Source organism: Chelonia mydas, chromosome 8 (assembly GCF_015237465.2).
Source record: "Chelonia mydas isolate rCheMyd1 chromosome 8, rCheMyd1.pri.v2, whole genome shotgun sequence".
In the NCBI taxonomy this organism is placed as follows: Eukaryota; Metazoa; Chordata; order Testudines; family Cheloniidae; genus Chelonia; species Chelonia mydas.
Genome location: NC_057854.1, coordinates 81,682,220 through 81,704,172, shown reverse-complemented (window position 1 = coordinate 81,704,172; position 21,953 = coordinate 81,682,220). Strand labels below are relative to the sequence as shown.

At 38.2% G+C, this 21,953-nt stretch overlaps 1 protein-coding gene across 32 annotated transcripts in view; it reads right to left on the bottom strand.

Moving 5' to 3' along the window:
* Positions 1–21,953, bottom strand: part of FUBP1 (far upstream element binding protein 1) — a 65,641-nt gene that overhangs the window by 42,203 nt on the left and 1,485 nt on the right. For 22 of the 32 annotated variants that reach the window (XR_006283375.1, XR_006283374.1, XR_006283379.1 and 19 more), the window contains exons 2-17: positions 21,514–21,604; positions 20,435–20,497; positions 19,539–19,577; positions 19,118–19,157; positions 18,046–18,095; positions 17,885–17,956; positions 17,547–17,604; positions 9,769–9,931; positions 9,574–9,672; positions 9,383–9,484; positions 8,708–8,810; positions 8,519–8,619; positions 7,143–7,284; positions 5,390–5,550; positions 3,989–4,143; positions 3,823–3,902 (exon numbers count right to left, since the gene is read on the bottom strand). Coding sequence is in view for 25 of the 32 variants with exons in the window: in XM_043521204.1 (XP_043377139.1) it covers positions 3,823–3,902; positions 3,989–4,143; positions 5,390–5,550; positions 7,143–7,284; positions 8,519–8,619; positions 8,708–8,810; positions 9,383–9,484; positions 9,574–9,672; positions 9,769–9,931; positions 17,547–17,604; positions 17,885–17,956; positions 18,046–18,095; positions 19,118–19,157; positions 19,539–19,577; positions 20,435–20,497; positions 21,514–21,604 (1,519 nt within the window). In the remaining 7 variants the exon portion in view is untranslated. The remainder of the gene's footprint in view (positions 1–3,822; positions 3,903–3,988; positions 4,144–5,389; positions 5,551–7,142; positions 7,285–8,518; positions 8,620–8,707; positions 8,811–9,382; positions 9,485–9,573; positions 9,673–9,768; positions 9,932–17,546; positions 17,605–17,884; positions 17,957–18,045; positions 18,096–19,117; positions 19,158–19,538; positions 19,578–20,434; positions 20,498–21,513; positions 21,605–21,953) is intronic. The other 10 variants (XM_043521207.1, XM_043521203.1, XM_037906790.2 and 7 more) reach the window with 1 other exon arrangement.

Below are 21,953 nucleotides of genomic sequence, written 5' to 3'. Positions count from 1 at the left end.
ACATTAACCAAGTTAACTTCATTGTCACGTTTTCGTATTACAGCACACAATCTGTCATGGGGGATGGCTGGGTGTTTAGTGTAGTAAATTACATATGTGCTACAAAGTGTACTTTTGTACAATACTGCTGACCTATGGGTGTTTTAGTAGCCTAACTATACAATTTACATTGCTAGAGGCGTGGTTCAGGAATTCAAAGATTTTAATTTTTTTGTATTTAAAATGTCCATGGCACTGTAACATGGACATTTTTTGTTTTGATCAACGTAACTCTGCAGAATTTCAACAAAAGTTTTCCCAATGTAATCTCACACTAACAGCACCATTTTGGGGGTAAGTATGGATATAGTGAGATGGTTTTAGCAAAGAAGTTTCATTCTTTTAAATAAGTTTGCAATTAACCTGTTTTCCCTGTTAAAAATTAAAGACAGTGTTAATCATTTGGAATATGCAACAAGTGTCCCAAGATCCTGAATGCCCATCCTTGCATAGCTATGAATATCAGGCAAATTTACAGTTTTAGCTGTTAAAAGGTGTAAACCATGTTACCACTGTTACACCTACCTTCTACATATCTGAGCATCTCTTTCCCTTCCACCCATTATTTTTAATTATAGCTAGAGAGTCAAATGTCTTTGCTTCCAATCCTCTTGGTTCTCCCATTTATCCACATTCACCTTTTAGGAACAATTTACTCTTTCTGCTGAACCACACGAAGATAATTACACCACCAGTTTGCAAAAGAAGCTTTCAGGTACATCAAGGATTGGAAAACTTCATGTGGCTCAGCAGCAAATGTGGGTGTGTGTTCTTGAAGCTTATGGATACCTGTTTATGAATATGGGTGGCTAATCAACAGAGTTGGAGGCAAAAAAAATTACAACTGGGATTCTCAAGACAGAACTAAGCATATGGGAAAAGGATGATTGAAACTGCACCCATGGACAAAATCAGTGAGGGAGCACCACAAACTGAACAGATGGAAAGAATTACACAGGTGCTCTGGAGAGAACTAATGGGGTAGAGCAGAGGAGAAAACAATAAAACGTTACCAAAAAAAAATGAAAGCCAAATACTGAAAATGCACACAGCACTAAAATAGCATGTTCTAAATATAAGAATTTTAAAGTTAAGTATTTTAAAACACTGGGCCAGATCTCAGGGAGGAGATTTAAGACCCCGCCCCACCCCCCCAAAACAAACAAACAAGCAAGCAAGCAAGCAAGCAAGCAAGCAAGCAAGCAAGCAAGCATACATCTCTGACCTGGCTGGTCCCAAGGAACAACTTAGAGAGAATTAACTTTTTTTTTTGGAAGGTGTGGTGAAAGGGAAAGGGATGCTGAAAGGGGGTAGTGTAGGAGCTGCTATGCCAGCCCTACCATCGAGGCATTCCCCCAGCACCAGGGGAATTCTTGTGTCGCCAGTTAGTTTGCTTTGTGGCTGCAGAACAGTGCAAAGCAAGGGATAGGATCTGGTCCACTGATTCCTACTTATTCTAAAATGCTGATACTATTATAGTTCAGTTCATCAATTACAAAATTTCAGTTTGATCCTATGATCTCTAACGCTAGCACCAACCTAACACTTGTACCATCCTAATACCACCCCTAACTATACACTGAGTTACTCCTTGACTGAACACTGAATGTTTACCGAGAGAATACAAACACCAAGATCAAGGTTTGTCATTCTTTTGCTTCTGCACTCCCATGCAGTTCACACATTAATTTACTGAAAGTTTGAAGAATTGGGCTACCCATAGATATAAACTGATTACAGTGCTCTCTAGCCCCATCAAAGAAAAGAGAAATTACTTTGAATAGCTCTGCTTTAAAGAACTGAAGATGGGGATATTTTTATATGAATTACTACATCTGTGTATCTCCAGTGCTGTTACAGATGTCAGAAAACTAGAATTTGAAGATGATACTTGACAAAGACCAGTAAAATGAAGAAAAAGAACTCTGCTCACAGCAGAGATGGCCAAAAGTTCTCCATCATCAGAATTACTGGGTCAGGACTAGCTTTGGTCAGAAATGGACTCCCACCGCCAAAAATGTTGACTTCTGGTGAATAACTGAAAGCCCCCCTGCTTTTTTTTTTTTTTTTTTTGGTTTAAAACAAAATTTCAATTTGGAAATGCTGTAGTGACTCATGGAATTTAAGTTTTAAAGAACCTCATGCCCCTATTATCTACAGACCAGGCCCCTGGTTAGACTGCATCTCCCAAAACTGCACCACAGTCTCCTGTTGATTCACACATCATAGGTGTCCCCAGCTGTAGTGTAGCCCAGGATCTACAGTCCAGAAAGGGAACGAGATAAACTACGACCCTGTCTACACTAGAATTTACTTCGGTATAACTTACGTCACTCAGGGGTGTGAATAATCCACACCCCTGCCCAACCTTAGCACTGGTTTAGACAGCGCTATGTTGGCAGGCGAGCTTCTCTTGCCACTGCCCTTCATGGGACGTGGAGAAATTAGGCCGACGGGAGAGCTATCCCGTCAGCTAAGAGCATCATCACCAGAACCACTGCAGCATCAGTGCAGCTACAAAGTTGCAGTGCTTCTAGTGTAGATGTAGCTTGAAACTCCCATAAAACAGCAGCATTTCAAATTGCAGCCAAAACCGAAAAATATTCCCATTTACTCATGTTTGGTTTTTCAATGGAAAGCTGGCACTTTTCCACAGAAGCGTTTTCTTCTCTAAAAAAAAAAAAAAAAAAATCTAATTTTCATTCAAAAGTGGTTTTGAGAGAAAAAAATTTTCAACTAGCACTAGCTGGGATTATTGATGAATCTTTTGTACAGTAGGAACAGAGCCTCAAGATCATACTTGTGCTCTGCCAAAATGTAAATATTCTGCAAACAACACGTGCCCAAGGTTTTAAAAAAGGCAATGCAAAACTGAAAATACTGCATCACTATCCTAAAATTTAAGATGTTTGCACTTGGAAGAGTAACCCTACAAAAAAATCACCAATTTCTCAATACAACGATGATAAACAGAGACTGTGATTATTTTCAAAGTTTCTTCAGGTGAAGATTTCTAAAAGAGGATGGACTTCAGAATAGATTCTGAAAAAAATAATTAAGTACTGAGAATGAAATCCCAGAACCTGATGATCCGGAACAACTTTAATTAAATTAGAATTAATAGGGACTGAAAGTTCTGAAGAATACCCACCCCTCAAAACAGGGAAGAGAAACATGGGAAGTTTGGAGCAATTTAAGGGGCTTAATTTCATCTGGATCAACACTACTTACTCAGAAAAGATTTAGTTACAGCAGAAATAGTAAGAAACCATGTTTACTAATAAATTAGAAGGGACAATGGTCAAACGTAAAACCCCAAATCTATTTGTTGGAGAGGATCACAGAAACATAATGCGTCAGAGGAATGCATCTGTCATAGTGGTCTCTCTGAACAAAATGGGCACAAAGACAAAAATCAAAGTGAATTTAATAGGAAAAAAACTTCACTTCAACACTGTAAATAATTCTGATATTCAACGGACTAGAAAAACAGAAGTGAAACTGGGATGCATGCCCCCAATGTTATGCTTTCCTTAACAAGAAGAAAGCACAGTCCTGCTTTTCTGGCAACTGATTTTCCACAATTCACCACCAACACATGGTATATGTGGAAGTGTACATTCAAAGTGGGTATCAATGAAGTAGATTCCAAGGAGAAACAGCTTTTCAGATTTACTCGTATAAATAAAAAGAAAAAACACACTTTTAAAAGCAGGCCACGTACAATCATGCATTGAATGTGTGCCTGAACAAAACCTTTTACAAAAAGACTGAATTTCTTACCTGGATCTGGTGGATTTGGTGGCTGCCAGTGTGGATAGGCATTTCCCCACCCTTGTGGCGCATATGGGGCTGGAGGGCCACTGTAAAAGACAAAGAGCCACTTAGAATGAAATCCAATTTGAGAATCACCTTTTGAAAAAAATAAGATAATTGAAGTGTTACTTACTGAGGTGCGGGACCAGGAGGCCCTGGATTATAAGGAGCAGGATTATACGGTCCCATAGGATTGCCAGGACCTGGTGGTCCAGGAGGTCCATGTGGGCCAGGAACAACACCATGGGGCCCATGAGGAACAGGTGGACCCAAAGGATTTACTGGACCCTATAACAGGAAAGAAGTGGGCGGGGGAAGAGTGACCCCCATGTTTTCACACACTGGAAACACAAGTCTGAGTTCCAATAGAGGCTCATCTAAAAGGTTTCACCCAGGTGTTCTCTAAACTTTTCCTTCCAAGCGCTGATTCATTACGAGTTCTTTCCTAGCTAGCACTCCAATGCCTTCCTCCCATTGATTTGGTTCTCAAGGACCATGCCATTACAACACCCACACTGTTTATGGACAACCTCTCCTAATAACCAACAACAGCAGGTTTAATGTATCAAGATATTCAAAAAATGAAAATACTTCATTCTGTTGACCACCAGAAAGGTCTTTATGTTCATGTACAACTGATGATTGAGAGACAGTAATTAGACAACCACTGGCTTAAACTTTACTAGTAGGCTTAAAAAAAAAGTCAGAGGATATGAATGTTCTGAACGAAGATATAAAACAAGTCATTCTTCATTTCAACCAGAGAATTCATTTAGAAAAATTAAAATGTGACAAGTTTTACTTTTAATCAAAGGATATTGTTTCAGTTCAATTCTCTGCAAAAAAAGAACATTACCAAACTATGCATGAACTATTCTGAGCATTGTATAAAAATCAATACAGGTTTTTTAGTCCAATTGCTCACTGTTTGCATACTTAGATACTTAATTACAAATTCCAGATGCACAAAAACTGTGAAAATAAAGTCAAGAAGAAATTATAACTATGTGCAGGCAAACAAAAATGAAAAAGCAGAAAGACTACATTATGAACCATGACTGAAACAAATCTACCTGAAGAGAGTAAGAGGAGTTTGTAAAGAAATAAGTTAGTGTTTAATGTAGCCTTTTAAAAAACTTAATAGTTTAGTGGACCCAAATTGGTCTCCTAGGCTGTCAAATTCTTCATTATCCACTGAACAAGAACAGCAATAACTGCAATCTGGAAAACGGTCATTCTGTCTTCTTCCCATTTAATCCTTCACCTCTCAGACTACCATCAAGAGTGCAAATTAGGCTGTGATTATGTTTATGTGTCTCATTTTACAATCAGATGCTGATTAACAATAACTTTTAGTTACTATCAACCAGTTAATAACATTTGAACAAGCAACCCAAAAGAGGGAAGAAATAGAAAACAGCCTCAGCCATTCAGTTCAACTTTCTGTATTATCTCAATTGTATCTTGAAGCAATAAGGGATGAGCGTACCAGGGGACCTTTACAGCAAGTAAAAATGCCTTTCCGAATACTCACTCCAATCTTTTCTTCTATAAGTTGCCGAGCATAATCAATTTGTTGTGGTGTCCCGCGGATAGTAAACAACTTCATGTTAGGATCTGCATTTGGTGGAGGATTTCTCTGAAGTTCTATTCTAGCCCCAGATTGCTGACTTATGCTTTTGATAGTTTCACCACCTGTAATCAAAACATCCACCTTTGATGGCAAGACATTTAACTTACATACTAAATAAGATATAAGCAAAAGCCATCTACAAGGAAGTAAACTACTGAATTACAGAGTTGATAACCTATTCTTTTCAGTTACACATGGTATACAAAAAAAATAAAATATTTCCTTGGGTCTGACATATTGTGAACAGTAGAGACCCAGCCAAAAACACACAAACCAAAAAGCAAACAAAACACCAGCCCCAAGGGAAGAGACTGCAAGACAATATCAGTATCTGAAAACCAGTTCAGTAAGAAAGTCATAGAATAGTGCTTTTCTTGCACATGCAGACATGTCACTTATTTAAACTTAAAGTATTAGACAGGAAGATTTCTAAAATTATAAACAGATATATACACTTCACAGAAGTGTTCAATAAGATAAATTACGCATATAGAAATCAGTAAATTTTGTTATTAAGTAAAAATAACCAGAGGAAGGGAGAAAAGATTTAGTTGCCAGTTATGTAATACTAAGAACAAGATAAAATACAGGGAAAACAGAATGAACAAAAAGAAGGAACCTCAACTTCAATTTAAAAGGACACTTAATTTTAACTGACTAATGAAAAACCCGCCTTCCAAATAATGTGCTTTAAAATAAACAAAAACCAAAAAAACCCCACAATATTTTTTCCGGTCTGTTGAAGAGCACATACCTGAGCTCCTCCAGAGCAGTGCATGAATGGTGTCATCACGTTAGTATGAATGACAGAAAATACAACTGACCAACAGTGAAGTTAATTTTTGAACAAGTGCTACCAACTGTGCACAAGTAAACTAACTGAAAAGATAAGAACATTTCCCTCTCTAGTCTCCTTTATTTGCAGTAATTTCAAATGTTACTTATAACACTAATAGCTACACGGTTTTCAGATGGGAGATGCAAGCTTGTGTCCATTTAAACCATGCACTAGCATTCCAAGTCAAAAGATGAACTACAACAGAGCAATGATTTGTATTGTCTGAAAGACTCATTACAAATGAGTAAAGAAAAGACAAGGATAACAATCAAAGAGAATCTCTCATTTGACAGTGTAGTACATCTTAAGTTTTAATTATAATATTTCAAAGCCTAGTATCTTCTATAAATTGTGATATTTTGTAAAGGTAAAAAAATCTTAGTAATGAGACTTCATTTTATTAGATCTTTGCTGAAAAGTGCAGAGATTTTTTTTGTGACATAATTACAGTATGTGTGATAAGGAAAGTCTAAATTAAGATCATACTGAACAGTTACACGCACTTGCACCAATTGGAAGAAGGTACGAGAGAAACATTTCAGCCTTTAGTTTTAAAAACTTCAGACTTATTGTTATATTTAAATAATCTTAGCAAGATGCACATTACTATGGCTACCAGAAAAAAAACATTCTTTCCTAAAGAAAAAGGAAATTAGTGCTGCATTAATCAACATGGATACAATGTGATTACATTGTTAAACTAAACTGAAAAAAATCAATGCACTTTTTGCCAAGATTTCTGGTATAACTAACTACACAAAAGTGTTAAGTACTATGATTTCTAGTTAGAATATATTTTAGTTTAAAATATATTGCCTTTTCCAATGATTAATCCAGTTTTTCCAGTGGGTACAATAAAATTAAATTCCTGTAATCCACCAGGAGGCCCCATGTTCCAGTTGCCTTGGCCTCTACCCCTTCCTCGACCACCAGGTCCTGGACCACCAGGATTACCAGCCTAATGGGGGGGAAAAATAACAAGTTAGCACACACTATTAAAACTTACTGCCTCCTTTACCACAATTAATTCATTAGTGACAACAGATGACTCTAGAACGAAGCCCACTGCCAACTAACAAGTGTCAGATTTAGAGGCTTTATTATTTGTATATACACACACAAACAGTAACTTATATAGTTAACATTTAGTTTGGTAAGGATTTTTCATTAAAGTGCTTTCAGTCATTTTATGTTCCTGCTTAATTTCAAGATTACCCCAAGTACTGACATACCACAGGAGTCCAGTGGTCTTCCTCAAAATCACTCTGAGGTGCAAGAGGAGGGAAGGAAGACCACCTGGCATCCAGTAGGTGGAAGTGAAGAGATGGGAGGGAAGGCAGTAGTGGCTGGATAAAGGGGACAGGGTTCAGAATGGTGAGGGGAAGAAGCACATTCCAGGTTCGTGTGCGCGCACATGCACATAAAGAAGTGGGTAACTGTGCTAGCCTACAGTGCCCTGGTCAGAAAAGTCTGTATAGGAAGCTTTTATGCTCCTGCATCTGATTTAGCACGTAGTTGAAGCATATGCACTAAACATAGCTCCCCCTGAAGAATTAAGCAGAAGGTAATGCAGTTAAACACACAATTGCTGCTGTATTTTTTAAAAGAAGATAACCCCATACAGTACCCTGCATTTCTGCAGCTGAGAGAGGTACTCACAGACAGAAAACATAAAAATGTTGAAACCACTCCTTTTGTCCCAACCCACTTTTTTAAAAAAAAGTTAAAGCTTTAAAAAAATAGTGTGGGAGGGCAAAAAACAGGGATTTCAGAGGGAAAAGGAGAGTTCCTCACAATACAGCAACACACAATTGCCTGCCTGTTTCAGATATAAAGGTGGGACCCTTAGCCAGTGATTAGATAAAGGGTTAGTAACCACCAGATTATGATTGATTAAAAGCAGGTAGCGCACTAGACAACTGTCAACTGAATAGAAGTAGTTCTAGAATAGCCAGGACAAGACATTGCTAAGGGCTTTAAACTGAACTGAAAAAAAAAATAACCACCTCATTGACTGCAAACAAGAACTGCGAACAAGTATGTTTTATAGTCCATGCTCAGTTTTCCACACAGACCCAACCAAATACTACCATTAAGTAAGGTTATTAAAATGGACAGATGGCTAAAATGTGGGTTTTTCCTAACTCAAGCTGAAATTTTACTTTTTGCACAAAATATAAATATTAGCTAACCTGGACACTTCGAAGAAGGTCTGTAATAATTTCTGCAGCATGTTGACATCTGTCTGGAGGTCCTGTAATTTGGGCTATCCTATCTGGAGTTGTTCCATCATCTGGAATAAGAATGTAAAATTTAAATCAAGCCATGTTTTACTTAAAAATAAAGCTAAGCTGATCAACATTTACACTCAAACCACTCACCTGGCTTAAACTGGATTCTAACACCAGCATCATTCTGTATCTTTTTGATCATCTCTCCATTTCTTCCAATTACAATACCAACAGCAAATCGTGGTATTGGGACCTTAAGAGAATACACCATCAACATCTTGAAACAACAAATATTCCAACCAAAAGTCACAGTAAAAAGGTATACTGGAAAACTGAACTGTTCACCAACCATACCACCTCAGCCTGCAATCTTGTCAAATCTAAGCAACTACAGAATCATGATCCTAGCTAGCAAATGGATAGAATGGCCAAAAAAAGGGGAAATAAATTCTAGACACCAGAGGTTGTGACAGAGGCATCACTTCAGCAGATAGTGGTTTTCTCCCAGTCAGTGCCTGAACAAGGTGTTAGGGGGCCTAGGATACTGGTGTCATTGAACGATATCTCCAACAGGAACCCTCACCACTCACGGTCATTTACAATACCATGACTTTTACAATAAAACCCCTCCAAATCAACAGAAACTGCTGTACTTTATTGCTGGCACAAGATGGCTGCTGCATTCCACAAAGAGGTGGTAGTATTTCAGTGGTGAGCAAGTGATACCTATGTGCCATAACTGCTTTGGGATACAGTTAAGAGCTTTTAACATTATTAAACAGTCTCAAAGTACATAGTGAACAATAGATTTTCAACCATACGTACATCTATCCCTTCATTTCCTCCTATTCTTGACCCATATTCATTGCGCGCCTCTCTAAAGCCACCTTGATCACGAATCAACTCCAACACCATTTCCTTAGCTTGCTAAAGAAGAAAAAATGTATTTTAGATTCTATAATTTTAAAACTGTTTTGTATACATAAAAAAGATAAAGCTGGAAACAAACTCCTTACTTGAACCTTGTAAGGGTCTCCTGTAATCCTAAGAGGTTTGTCTGCACCAGTGTTCTGTGGCCCATCTTGAATCATGACCATTTTGACTCCTGCTCGTTCCTATTTGATAATATAAAATTCAATTTCCATGCAATTCCAAATTCTGATCTCTCTCTCTTTCACCCATACACTCACACACCCACCTTTAAAACTTACCTGAAGTTGCTTAATGGTCTCTCCACCTTTTCCAATAACTAATCCTGCCTTACTAGCTGGAATCATAATTTCTTGGACAGCATTTCCTGGTCCATCACCATGATGAAAGCCAGGTGTAGGTCTTCCCTTTTCAACTATCTGGTCAAGCAGTCTCTTTGCAGACCTGTGAGGACAGACGGACACACACACAGTTACTGCTAAATGTATTACGAACTGCGCATTGTTCCAGTTGGAAAAAATCATTTCACACAGCCATTTCAAAAAGTTTCTTCATTAAAATTTTAATAGACACTTATATATGTTGATATCCATAAGAGCTGTATTTATCAAATACTACAGGATGCCTTCCCAGTCTAGCTTCTCTTAACATCTTTACGTGAGACTCCATGAAGATGAGCTCAGTGTGAACATGTGAATGTGATAGATTCACATCCTATTAACAGTTCTAAGAAGAGTAAACAATTGTACTGGTTTAGATGCCCAATTATATAATGTGAAATAAGAACGTGAACTTGTGCCCAAATATCCAATTCCCTGAAACTGTACTGACGAGACCTGTTACCGTCACTTTCTTCAGCTTTATGGTATTGAGCAGATATTGTGGCCGATGCTTTTCTACTTTCCTCTTCTGTGTTGTCTGTCGGTAGAGTCTGTTCAAAAGTCTTTCATTATCTTGTATTTAGGTCCACCTGTTTTTCTTACTTGTTTACTAGTTGTCCTATCAAAACTCTACATGATATTAAGCTTCTCCTTTTTCCTTCCTTTAATATCTCAATTTTAATTTAATTTGGACTATTGCTGAAGGTGTTTCCTCCTTCCTCAGCATTAAAACAAGTTCTCAAACTATCAGATATGGTGGTGGCTGATAACCTTCTTTCAGCAAATTTCAAGAAGTTCCACCAGACTTCTAGGTAGTTACCCTTTTTCCTTCTCCCCTGTAGCACTCTGATTTACCTTTTCTAGCACCAGAATTTTGCACACTTTTCAATACCAGACAGTAGGGTCTTCCACCACCATGCTACAGTAATTCTAGTTGCAGCTAGGGGATAAGTTTTTAGTTCCTTATGGCTTTTTATAAGATGCTGAGTTTTAAGAACAATTTAATAAAAGCACCCAGGGGTTATTGGACAACCTATCATCTTCCTTATGAAATCTAAGGGCTTTCCAAAATGTCTTAATTTTTTGGCACATTCGTCATATATGGAGAAATCCTCCTATATTCTCATTTGCCTGTCCTTGTTCCATAAATTTGTTTCCAATTTAAAGTTTTCAATGTTTATCAATAGTCACTTCCATTTTTCTAGTACAAGAAGAAACATTCCAACAATACCAACAAATTACAAAGATAAACATTACTAAAAAACTGCCTTAAATATATACAGTAGACCCGCAGAGTTATGAACACCAGTTACAAACTGACCAGTCAACCACACATCTCGTTTGGAACCAGAAGTACACAATCAGGCAACAGCAGGGGCCAAAGAAAAAAAAAAAACACGCAGCAAATATAGTACAGTACTGTGTTAAACGTAAACTACTAAAAATTAAAGGGAAAGCAGCATTTTTCTTCTGCATAGTAAAGTTTCCAAGCTATATTAAGTCATTGTTCAGCTGGAAACTTTTGAAAGAACCATCATAACATTTTGTTCAGAGTTTCAAACATTTCAAAGTTACAAACAATCTCCATTTCTGAGGTGTTCGTAACTCCAAGGTTCTACTGTGTACCATGAACTAGCTAAATAGGAAACAGACAATGTAACAATCGAACTTAAAAAATAAACTGAAAATTTCTATTTTTCCCTTTAGAAGTCATTTGGGAATCAGTTTATTTAGAAACTGAGGACAATTATTGCCTCACCACCTTACTATCGCCAAAGACAGTCACTAAAACTAAATTTCACAACGAAAGTCTGAAATCCTCAACTCCTACTTATTAAGATAACATACAGGCAAGAGTCAAAGGCCTGACCAAACAAAGAGGTCCTGCACTGTGACCTGAAGCTCAGGCTTCTGTACTGTTGAAAGAGATCAGGTTCCCTGCATCTTCCACTGAGAGGGACCTACAGCCAGTCTTATGATGTTTAACCTTAATAACAGACACCAAGAGTGACCTAGAACAGAAATTCTCAACCTTTTCCTTTCTGAATCCCACAAACAAGCTCTAAAAACTCCATGGCCTACCTACACCACCACAACTGATTTTCTGCATATAAAAGTGAGGGCCGTAGCTAGGGGGGTAGTAAGCGGGGCAATTGCCTGGGGCCCCATGCCACAGGAGCCCCTGCATAGCTACATTGCTCAGGCTTCAGCTTCAGCCATGAATGGCAGGGCTCAAGGAACCAGGCTTCAGACCCATGCAGTGGAGCTTTGGCTGTCTGCCCTGGGCCCCAGTGAATCTTAACGCTGGCCCTGCTTGGCACCCCTCCAAAACCTACTCGCAGCCCCTTGGGACCCCGGACCCCTGGTTGAGAACCACTGTCCTAGAAGAACTCAATTACTGAGATGTAGGGAGAGGGGCATTCTTTCAGCTATCTTGGTTTCAAACTGTTTAGGATTTACAGATTAATATTTACTATAATTTTACCATAAATCTACAGTTTTATTATATAGAAAAAAATGTATTCCCTGTCCCAAACGGCTTAAAATCCAAATTAAGATCATTACAAAACAGAAGGAGACTATTAGCAGAGAGAGTAAGGAGTAGGAAGATTTTAGAAATGTTGCAGAGAGAAATACTGGCTTAAGGAGAGGAGGAAGGAGCTGAAATGGAAATAAAGAGAGGATGGTGTAACTGTTGACAATTAAAGAAAGTAGTAGTCTGGGACATCTAGGAACAGATATCCAGAGAAGCAGTTGGGAATAGTCTGAACCAGGGGTTCTCAAACTGGGGGTCGGGACCCCCTCAGGGGCTTGTGAGGTTATTACATACGGGGTCGCGAACTGTCAACCTCCACCCCAAACCCCGCTTGCCTCCAGCATTTAAAATGGTGTTAAATATATAAGTGTGTTTAGCTTATTGGGGGAGGGTCGCACTCAGAGGCTTGCTGTGTCAAAGGGGTCACCACGAAAAAAAAGTTTGAGACCCACGGGTCTCAACACAAGGGGAGAGAAATCAGATCAATCAATCAATGTTGAGATGCTCCACGGCATGAGATGGGGAAGGGCCCTTTCCCAGAAGGCTGGAAGGAGGAGACTCAAACAGAGCCTCCTATGAGCCCCAGCTCTGGGGCACTGTGCCATCACACATAGGGAGGGAAAGGTCTCATTGTCTGTGTCCAATCAGGAAATAAGGTTCCACCTCACCTCCTCCCACTTGGGTATGCTTCCCTCCCAGTCCTTCTGAACAGCAGCAGACAGGCAGCTAGGGATGGTGGAACAAGGGAAAGGGGTTCAAAAAATGTCCAAGCTGCAGCTCGTGGGCCATATGTCTGACATCTTCACACCAGGTACTTCCTCAGACATTTCAACATTACTTCTACTCTCTAATATTTTTAAATCAATTATTTTCCCAGCAAGGTCCTTATAATGTAAGGACTTTAAAAGAGCACAGACTGCATTATCTGGGTTTGATAAGGACACCCAGATTTCACAATGGTTACACAGCAGGCTGCAACTCTTCTCCACAGGCCTAAGCATACTCTCCTGTTGAGTGTAACAAGAGGCAACTCTGCCTAACTAAAGCCTACTGAGTCCTGTGGGAGGAAAAAGTAATTGTTCCTCTATTGCTGCAAGTAGTACTAATGAATACACCCAATAACAGGTCCAATAAATATTTTTATAATATTTTAGTTTACCAACAACCATCATTTAAAGAGTCAGGTAATTCTGATTCAAAATTACATTAAAAAAAAACCAAAAAAAAACCCCCAAAGATCTGAAAATGGATATTTAGGAATATGCTTTCCTCCCCACGTTCTGTGCAAAAAAACCCAAAGAGGAAAACAAACCTATCCCCAAACCTGGCTCTTTCTGATTCCCTGTACTCTTTCAGAAGCTGCAGGAACCAAAAATCAGCTCTTCAGTTCTCAACAACCCATGCTAATGTTAGGGAAAAAGAGTTTCCCTCCCATCTAGGGTTGGGAGGGTAGCCTTCCCTGGACTTCTGTATTAGCCAAACAAACACAGAGTCAGGACTCTTAGCATTAAAGTGCCTCATTTTATCTAGCAGGTACGACAGCTGAAGGGCTCACCAATTCCTACACAGAGGAATATGGCGAAGCCCAGTTACTAACACTGCTATTTACAAGACTACTTTTTTAAAAATCCATCACCTCATCTTAGGTTCTAGGTTCTGTGCATTATAGCTCAACTTGATGAATCCAGTAAACCATAATTTAAAACTTCTCTCTCTCTCTAAATACTATAACTATCAAAAAAACATTTAAACTCTGGTGAAATTCTTCGCATGTCATAATTGACAAACCTCTTATCCAATTAATTTCAAATTTCATAGACTGTGGCCAAGATAAACAGACTGCCAATCTTCAGGAAGGTATTTCCCTTTGTATGTTAAATTTTACATAAATACCAAAATAAAGCTTGTAAAAAATTGAGTTGTAATGCTAAATTTGGATAGGTAGCTGCTGCCCCATATTGATAACAACGGCTGCAGATGTCATTTAACAAGATCAGCATGGATGCTTTTTAGGTGGATGGACAACAGTAAGTCTGTTTTTAACCCCAGTCTAAACCATAGTGGCCAGATCAAAGATAAAGTTAGGACTGAAATTGCTACAATACCTCTCTCAAACATCTGCCCCCAAATTATGGTCACAGTAGATAACTGGCAAGAATATTCACATTAAGAGATTGCTTCCTGAAGAGCAAACCCGCCACAGTTACTGAAAAATGGGTGGGTTTCCAAAGAGCAATACCAACTGCCATCAACTGACCCCAGATCTCCCAGCAGGCCTTACCAAAAATGTAAGAGCACAGGGGGCTAGCACACAGGCACTGGGACAAAAATCCATTCCATCTAACATCTCCTCAAGCAAAACCAGAGTAAATTAGACTCAGAGGCAACGGTCTCCCACACTGACACTGCCTTTACAGTGCTGGACAAATAAGCCTGGATACACATTGACTTTTCAATTAAGTTGAAAGAAAACCGCTCAACACTAACAGCTAGGGCTGGCCACATCCGCTAGACCAGTGGTTCTCATACTTTTTTTTACTGCAGACCACTTGAAAATTGCTGAGGGTCTCGGTGAACCACTTAATGATCTTTCCAAAATGTTGTTTGTACCATTAGCTAACTACTGTAAAGCTCTTTGGATAAAAGCGCTATATAAAAAAACCTTAACAGTAATTAACGTGTTTTTTTCTTCTACAAATAAAAACACACAACTCATATTTTAGTATCAGCAGTCTTACCTTTCTAATGCGATGGAGGTGCCCTCTCTCCCCCACTGCCACAGCCCCCAGGCTGGGAATGGGAAGGAGAGGGATCTCTCCCGGTCAGCCGCAGCCTGAAGCTAGGGAAAGTCGTCTCTTTCTCTGGACGCCGCAGTCCTGCACATCCCAAATCCCCCCCCACCCCCCCCCCCCGGTCTCACCCCACTTCCCTCTCCCACCTATTCCTCCAAAGGCCACCATCTCACCTTATATGTGCATCTTCTCCAGGGTCCAGGCATCTAATTAGTGGAACCACACCTGCGCAGCTCCACTAATTAGGTGGGTGGCCCTTCATTCTCATGTGCAGCCAGCCAGGCGCACACCTTAGAGGGGAACTATCCGGGGACCACTGAATGGAGTCCGTGGACCACAGTTCGAGAATCTCTGCACTAGACTTTCCAGCATTCAACTAGAATATATTCTGCTGCTGATATGCCAGACAAAGTGTAATTTCACAGCTTAACCCACCACAGCACAGGATAGTGAAAATTCTCTCTGCTGATGCAAGTCTTCTATCAATAGGTACAGGTCATCTGAACCAGTGGTTCTCAAAGCCGGTCCGCCGCTTGTTCAGGGAAAGCCCCTGGCGGGCCGGACTGGTTTGTTTACCTGCCGCGTCGGCAGGTTCGGCCGATCGCGGCTCCCACTGGCTGTGGTTCACCGCTCCAGGCCAACGGGGGCTGTGGGAAGCGGCGTGGGCCAAGGGACGTACTGGCCATCCTTCCCGCAGCCCCCATTGGCCTGGAGCGGCGAACCGCAGCCAGTGGGAGCCGCGATCGGCCGAACCTGCCGACACGGCAGGTAAACAAACCGGTCCGGCCCGCCAGGGGCTTTCCCTGAACAAGCAGTGGACTGGCTTTGAGAACCACTGATCTAAATAAAGACATGTAAGGATTCAGACTAGGCAGCATCTAAACATCTTTTGTCTCAGCTAAAAGCTTACGTCTTGTGTACTGGAAAGCCTTGATTTACCAAGTACCACCATGATTACTCCCACTGCTACTATATAATAGGACCACGTTTATCTTCATGCCATTGGGCCTTCTTTTAAAATCCTAGATGTTTTGACTGTACAACAACATACCCATGACTGTGCCTTGAGTAACTTCAAAGAAGAGAAACTAGGGTTGTGAGCTGTTGATCACGAAAGCTTATGCTCAAATAAATTTGTTAGTGTCTAAGGTGCCACAAGTACTCCTTTTCTTTTTAGGGTTTCTACTATTACTTCTCAATGGAGAAATTTCCACACGCACCTGATTCCAGTTCCTTCTTTATCAATTTTGTCTTCTGACTAATAAGTGCTTATGCTATCCGGCCAGAGTGAATCTAATCTTGTAACATTTTGTTGTGATCAGCTGGTCCGCTAAAAAACTATTCCTGAGCAGGCCAATTTGAGGAAAGGCATAAGACCCTTTCAAAGTTAAAAAAAAAAAAAAAAAAAAGCATGTTCTAGGCTCCCCCTCCCCCTTTTTTATGTATGTTAACTAAATGTTAATGTCTTTAGTAACATATAGTAAACTAAATTACTTCGCAACAGATCAAATTCAAATTACTGTTAACATTATGGCAGTAAGAAAAATAGTAAGGGAACTCAATTTATGACTATCCTACTAATCAACCAAGCCCTACTAATCATCAAAAACACACTTCAATATTAATTTCATCCAGCAAATTACATACCAACATAAAATCAAATGAAATGGACACCACCACTCTGACCCCCCACTTTGTACCCATGCTGAAACTAATGTACAGTTTCATAATAGAATGATTTCATAGTAGAATAATTACTAGCCAAAATTGGGCCAGTTGCATTGTTCTGTCAGATCTTGATAATATAAAGATCACATGTTTCATCCTTGATTTAATAATATCTTTAGGGTCTGATCCACCAGTATGGATCTGATTGCAAGAAAAGGGAGTTACTTCATTTTAACAGTTGAATGGTTATATTTGGGCTCAGCAGAATTCAATTCTTATTTTTAAGCATTTCTCTAGATGATCTATTTAAATTTTCAGAGTTGTGGGAAATTATCCCGTCCCCCCAAGACAACAGGGGGTCAGTATAGTTACTTAATGAGAGTAAACGCTCAGACTCAAAAAGTTAAAGCTTTATAACTGTTAAAACACAAACTGTCAATAGCACATGACAGAGTATGCAAAGGAAATATCCTTAAATTCTCTCAAGCATTTTTCTTTTTTTGCCTATCTGTAAATTTTAATCATCAATGGAAACACTGTCAGTTTCTGTGTGCTGTACAATCAATGTTTACCAATAAAAACTGAATCCTTCCAAGCCTAGTTATTGTCACCTCACTGTATAGGAATCATATGACATATTTCAAAATATTTTTAGATCTAAAAATATTAGACAATGTACTTACTGAACAGACTCGGGTGTTCCAGTTAACATGCAAGATCTATCAGGCAGGCCACCGCTATCTATAAAGTTTGTAAAATGAAACAGATTTAACAATTCTGTTTAACTTGCAAGGAATCAGTAGCTAAGTAAATAGAAAAGTGTGCTGTGAGAAGTTTTAACAGCTCACTAAACCCATAAAATCATGGTCTCAAGATTTAGGACTGTTTTGCACTTTAATGACTTGTACCTATTCCCAGTTGTTAAAGGTGAGAGTAAATTTAGTTGAAAAACCAGTGATCAGTGTTCCATGTTCCAAACTTGTTACCACTAAATGTATATACCTCAAAAGGAAATAATTACCAGGAGCAATCTGTATTTTGCATCCAGATTCTTGCTGTATGCGTGAAATCTGTTCTCCTCCTCTGCCAATTACTTGAGGGATAAAAACAAAGGACGTTACTAGCAATAGCAACATTTGTTAAGACCTCCATTATATTGTATATTATATTTATATTACTTACTGAATCCAACCATTCCATCTGGAACTTTGTATTCCTCTGTCATTACAGACCTAAAAAAGACAAAATACAACAGAAGATAACATATGTTGATACACTGGCTTAGAATTTAGAGAATATTTTTCATCTGTATAGAAAAATTGGCTACCTTCCCCCCCAATCACACCAAGGAGGAGAAACATACTGTAACATTTTGGGGAAATGCCTTTCTTTGCGTGCATCTACTTAATCTACCATATCTAGTGACTTGAACGGGGGCCAAGCGTATGCATTTTTACTTCAGAAGTTTTGCCTATTTTAACCTGAAATCCTTCAGGTTAAATAGAAATTAAAAGCCAAAATGACAATCTGTAAACACAGAATACCAAACAGTAATATTAGAAGGCAAAAATGACATTCCTAACATAATATAAATTTAGATACTAGATTTAGGTACTTCATAATAGATCAATTATTTCTGCTAAAAATCTGTTTGGCATGAAAAAGACCAGTATATTCCATGATTATTAAAACATTGCTATTTATGTAGCATTTGAAGTATATTACAGATATACGAAAATATAGGCCATTTCCAGATCAAAACAGAAAAATGTACATCAAGAATTAAAAGAGTATGTGGGCAGGTTGCTTAGTTTTGTGGTTTTGGTTTTTTTGAGGCAGCAGAGGGAATAAGCAAGATGAGAAGAATGCAGCATAAGTTATTGATCAGATATGTTTGACATAAATTTTGTTAACTCCAGTATTTTTCCCCTTAAGAAATCTTTCCCTTTTGCTTTTAAAATGATCTTTTCCTTCAGACCAGATGCCTGACCCTATGGACCACACCTCTCACATATGACATACCAAGTCCCCATACAGTTCTAGATATGGGATAGGACACTAATCCTATTACATACATTTCAAATATTTAGCTTATGCCTGTTGTGGCTAAATTCTAACAAGCATCACTTAACAATTGTGTTTCATTATTATGTTCAAACGTTGTCTTTTTGGGAGAAAAGTTTTGAAGTTGTTGCCTGGAAATGCATCAATACTAAAAAGCAACTGTAAACAAAATGTTAATTATGGCTCCTACCTTTGTTGCTGATGCATCGGGGGTAGCTGGGTTCCAAAAGCTACAAATAAAAAGTATTTTTAAAGTTAAATTCACAAATAAAGGCAAAATTCTCTCACAATTACGCCAAACATTTCCCACTAACAAACTATCTGTAGCTACTTCTGACAAAACTGGGTTTTAAAAAAAGTTGCCAAGAAGAAGTATAAAAGTATAGCTGAAAAAGAAACTGATTCTCAGCTCTGTTGCTAGTACATAATATTCCACAACTATCAAGCTGCTCAAAAACAAGCCATTTTATTTAAAGAAACTTGAGACATACAGGTCAAGTCAGCGTGATCTCACTGGTCCAACATTACCTACCAGAATACTGCATCATACCCTTGCTCTGAAAATGTACACTTGTTTAGGTTTTATTCACAATGAAATAAAAATTACTTACAGTCATTCTGAGGAGCAACTTTCTTAGCATCTGGTTGATCTGCAAAATTAAGATTTTTTTTATTTTTTGCCAAGAAACAAGAATCTTTTAAACTAGTGGCTGTCCAATAGTGTGAATCGTAACTTTTCCAGTGCATTTTTTAGTCAATGAATTTGTTTTTGTTTTGGTAATTTCAGGGAATAGATCTGAATAAAAAAGAAACCTTATAAGCATTCAGCACTTGGTTAGTATACTTGAAAAGAAGTTAGGTATTTCCATTTGTCTATTCAGTGGTTTAAGAAAAGCACAGTTTTAGAAACATATTGTAGACTGGATATCCATAAACAGTCAATGAAACTTTGCTAAGACAAGCAACAACATTTAACTATGCTCCTAATAACTGGCTTCTCAAGCTAATGATGCTTCTACAGTAAGAACTGAAGAAAAAAGTCCACCAAAATCAGTATGAAAATAAACAATGGCTTAAAAAAAATCTGACAAGTGACAACAAATCTACACAGAATATCAAAATTTAGGAAGCAACAATAATCCCACTGCAATGCAATCTGAGTCTGAACTGTGGTATGAAATTCCTATCCAAATATCAAGCATTTCACAGCATAAAACTTCAAAAAAAAAAAAAAAAAATTTCAAAGCAACTCTATCACTACCATCCAAAATCCTTTTTGTACAAATAAGCGAAATGAAAGGTATAGACAACCTATATCTGAAAAGACTACTTCAGATGTTTCCTTCCCCACCCCAAATTCAAAGTTATGCGATGAACCATCATAATTTATGTGTAGCAAAAAGTCAGACACATAATCCAAGAAATATTTGTGTCATCCATTTCAAAAGATCCACTAGTTTATTTCACGTTTACATACTAAACACAGGTAATAAATAAAAATTCCTGCCTTTAAAAGGAGAGGGCATTCCCTCCCAGTGTGTTGTACTGCTCGGACTTGTCCAAGAGCCATCTACACATAAAATAAAAAGAATACATTACATACATCATCTGAAGCATCATTAGCTCATTTTTTGTATATTAAAAACCTCACTATTAATAGAAAAACACTTTAATAAAGAACACAAGAACTCCTGGTCTAAAGCCTTAGTTACATTCTGTAAACTGAGTCACAATCCTCTTAAAGGAAAAAAAAGTCACAACTCATATAGACCTAACGAAGTATTTTCAACACCTCCAAGTTCAGAAGTTTCTCTCCATAATTTAGTCAGGATTAGGTGTGTATATTAAACATATCAAACCCTGTTAAGTTCACACTAGTTGTGTAGTAAAAATCAGAAGACACGCAACACAATTCAGTAGCAAACTTTTCTGCAACGTAAAGCAAGTCAAAAAGTGGAAACCGCAACAAAAGTAGAGGAAATATTACAGCATGATCTTATCAGGGTTCATGCGTGCTGTATGCTGAAGTTAGTAAAAGATTTAGCCAAGTCTAATAAGTAGAATTTTTATTTTCCTGTCTTTTTTTTTTTTTTTTTTTTAAAGTCCTATGCCTTTACAATGAAATGCATTAAAAGTAGTTTACCAGATGCTGTACCTTCAATAATAAATCACGTCAAACCAGCACAGGTTTGAAAGGTGACCACCTTCAACCTTAACAGTGAATAAAAGATTCCAGCAATGTACCTGAATAAAGGTATCTTCAAAATTATTTATGTTTCACCTACCTTACGCATGGGTTCTCCTCTTAAAATTTACAGCATCATGTCAGTACAAGAGGTTAGGTAATGGTCTAAGAATTGATTTACACAAACTTCAGATTTAAGACCGAAATAGCACCACTGATTTCTAAACAAAAATCCCATATTAAAACCAAATTGGGAAAGCGTGTGGTGTTCTTTAAAGAGATCACATGCCGGTACAATATGGATCTATACTATTGTTTCTGTGGAAAACTTATGACGTTTTTTACACCACTGCCATGCAAAAAATGAATTAAGGTAGTATACACATTTACTGACATCATACCTCCATCCTCAAGAGGTCTTTTTTGTCCTCCATAACCATAATCATTTGAATTCATTGATGTCCCTCCATCACCTCCAATTTTTGCTGCAATCTAGATAAAAGAAAAAATAATGAAAACAAACATGAGATGTTTTTGATCTACAAGGTAAAAAGCATCAGACCTGGTTTGCCCTAGTTTTGCTGGAGGACCTAGTGAAGGTTTAAAAAAATATATATTAAAAACAATATATATCTCAAAGACAAAAAAAAGTCCCTCTCTTTGCATATCATCTTTGAGCACACTTGATCAAATGATCATTTTGCTTTAAGAAGGGCATTTAAAGAGCATTTTGCATTGTTACAGATTTCTCTTTAATAAAAGGAAGCTGTTGTACTCATGAGGTTTCACCCATGGAGGAAGTAGAAGAGACTGCTGCATTTAGAAATGGCAGCACCATGTA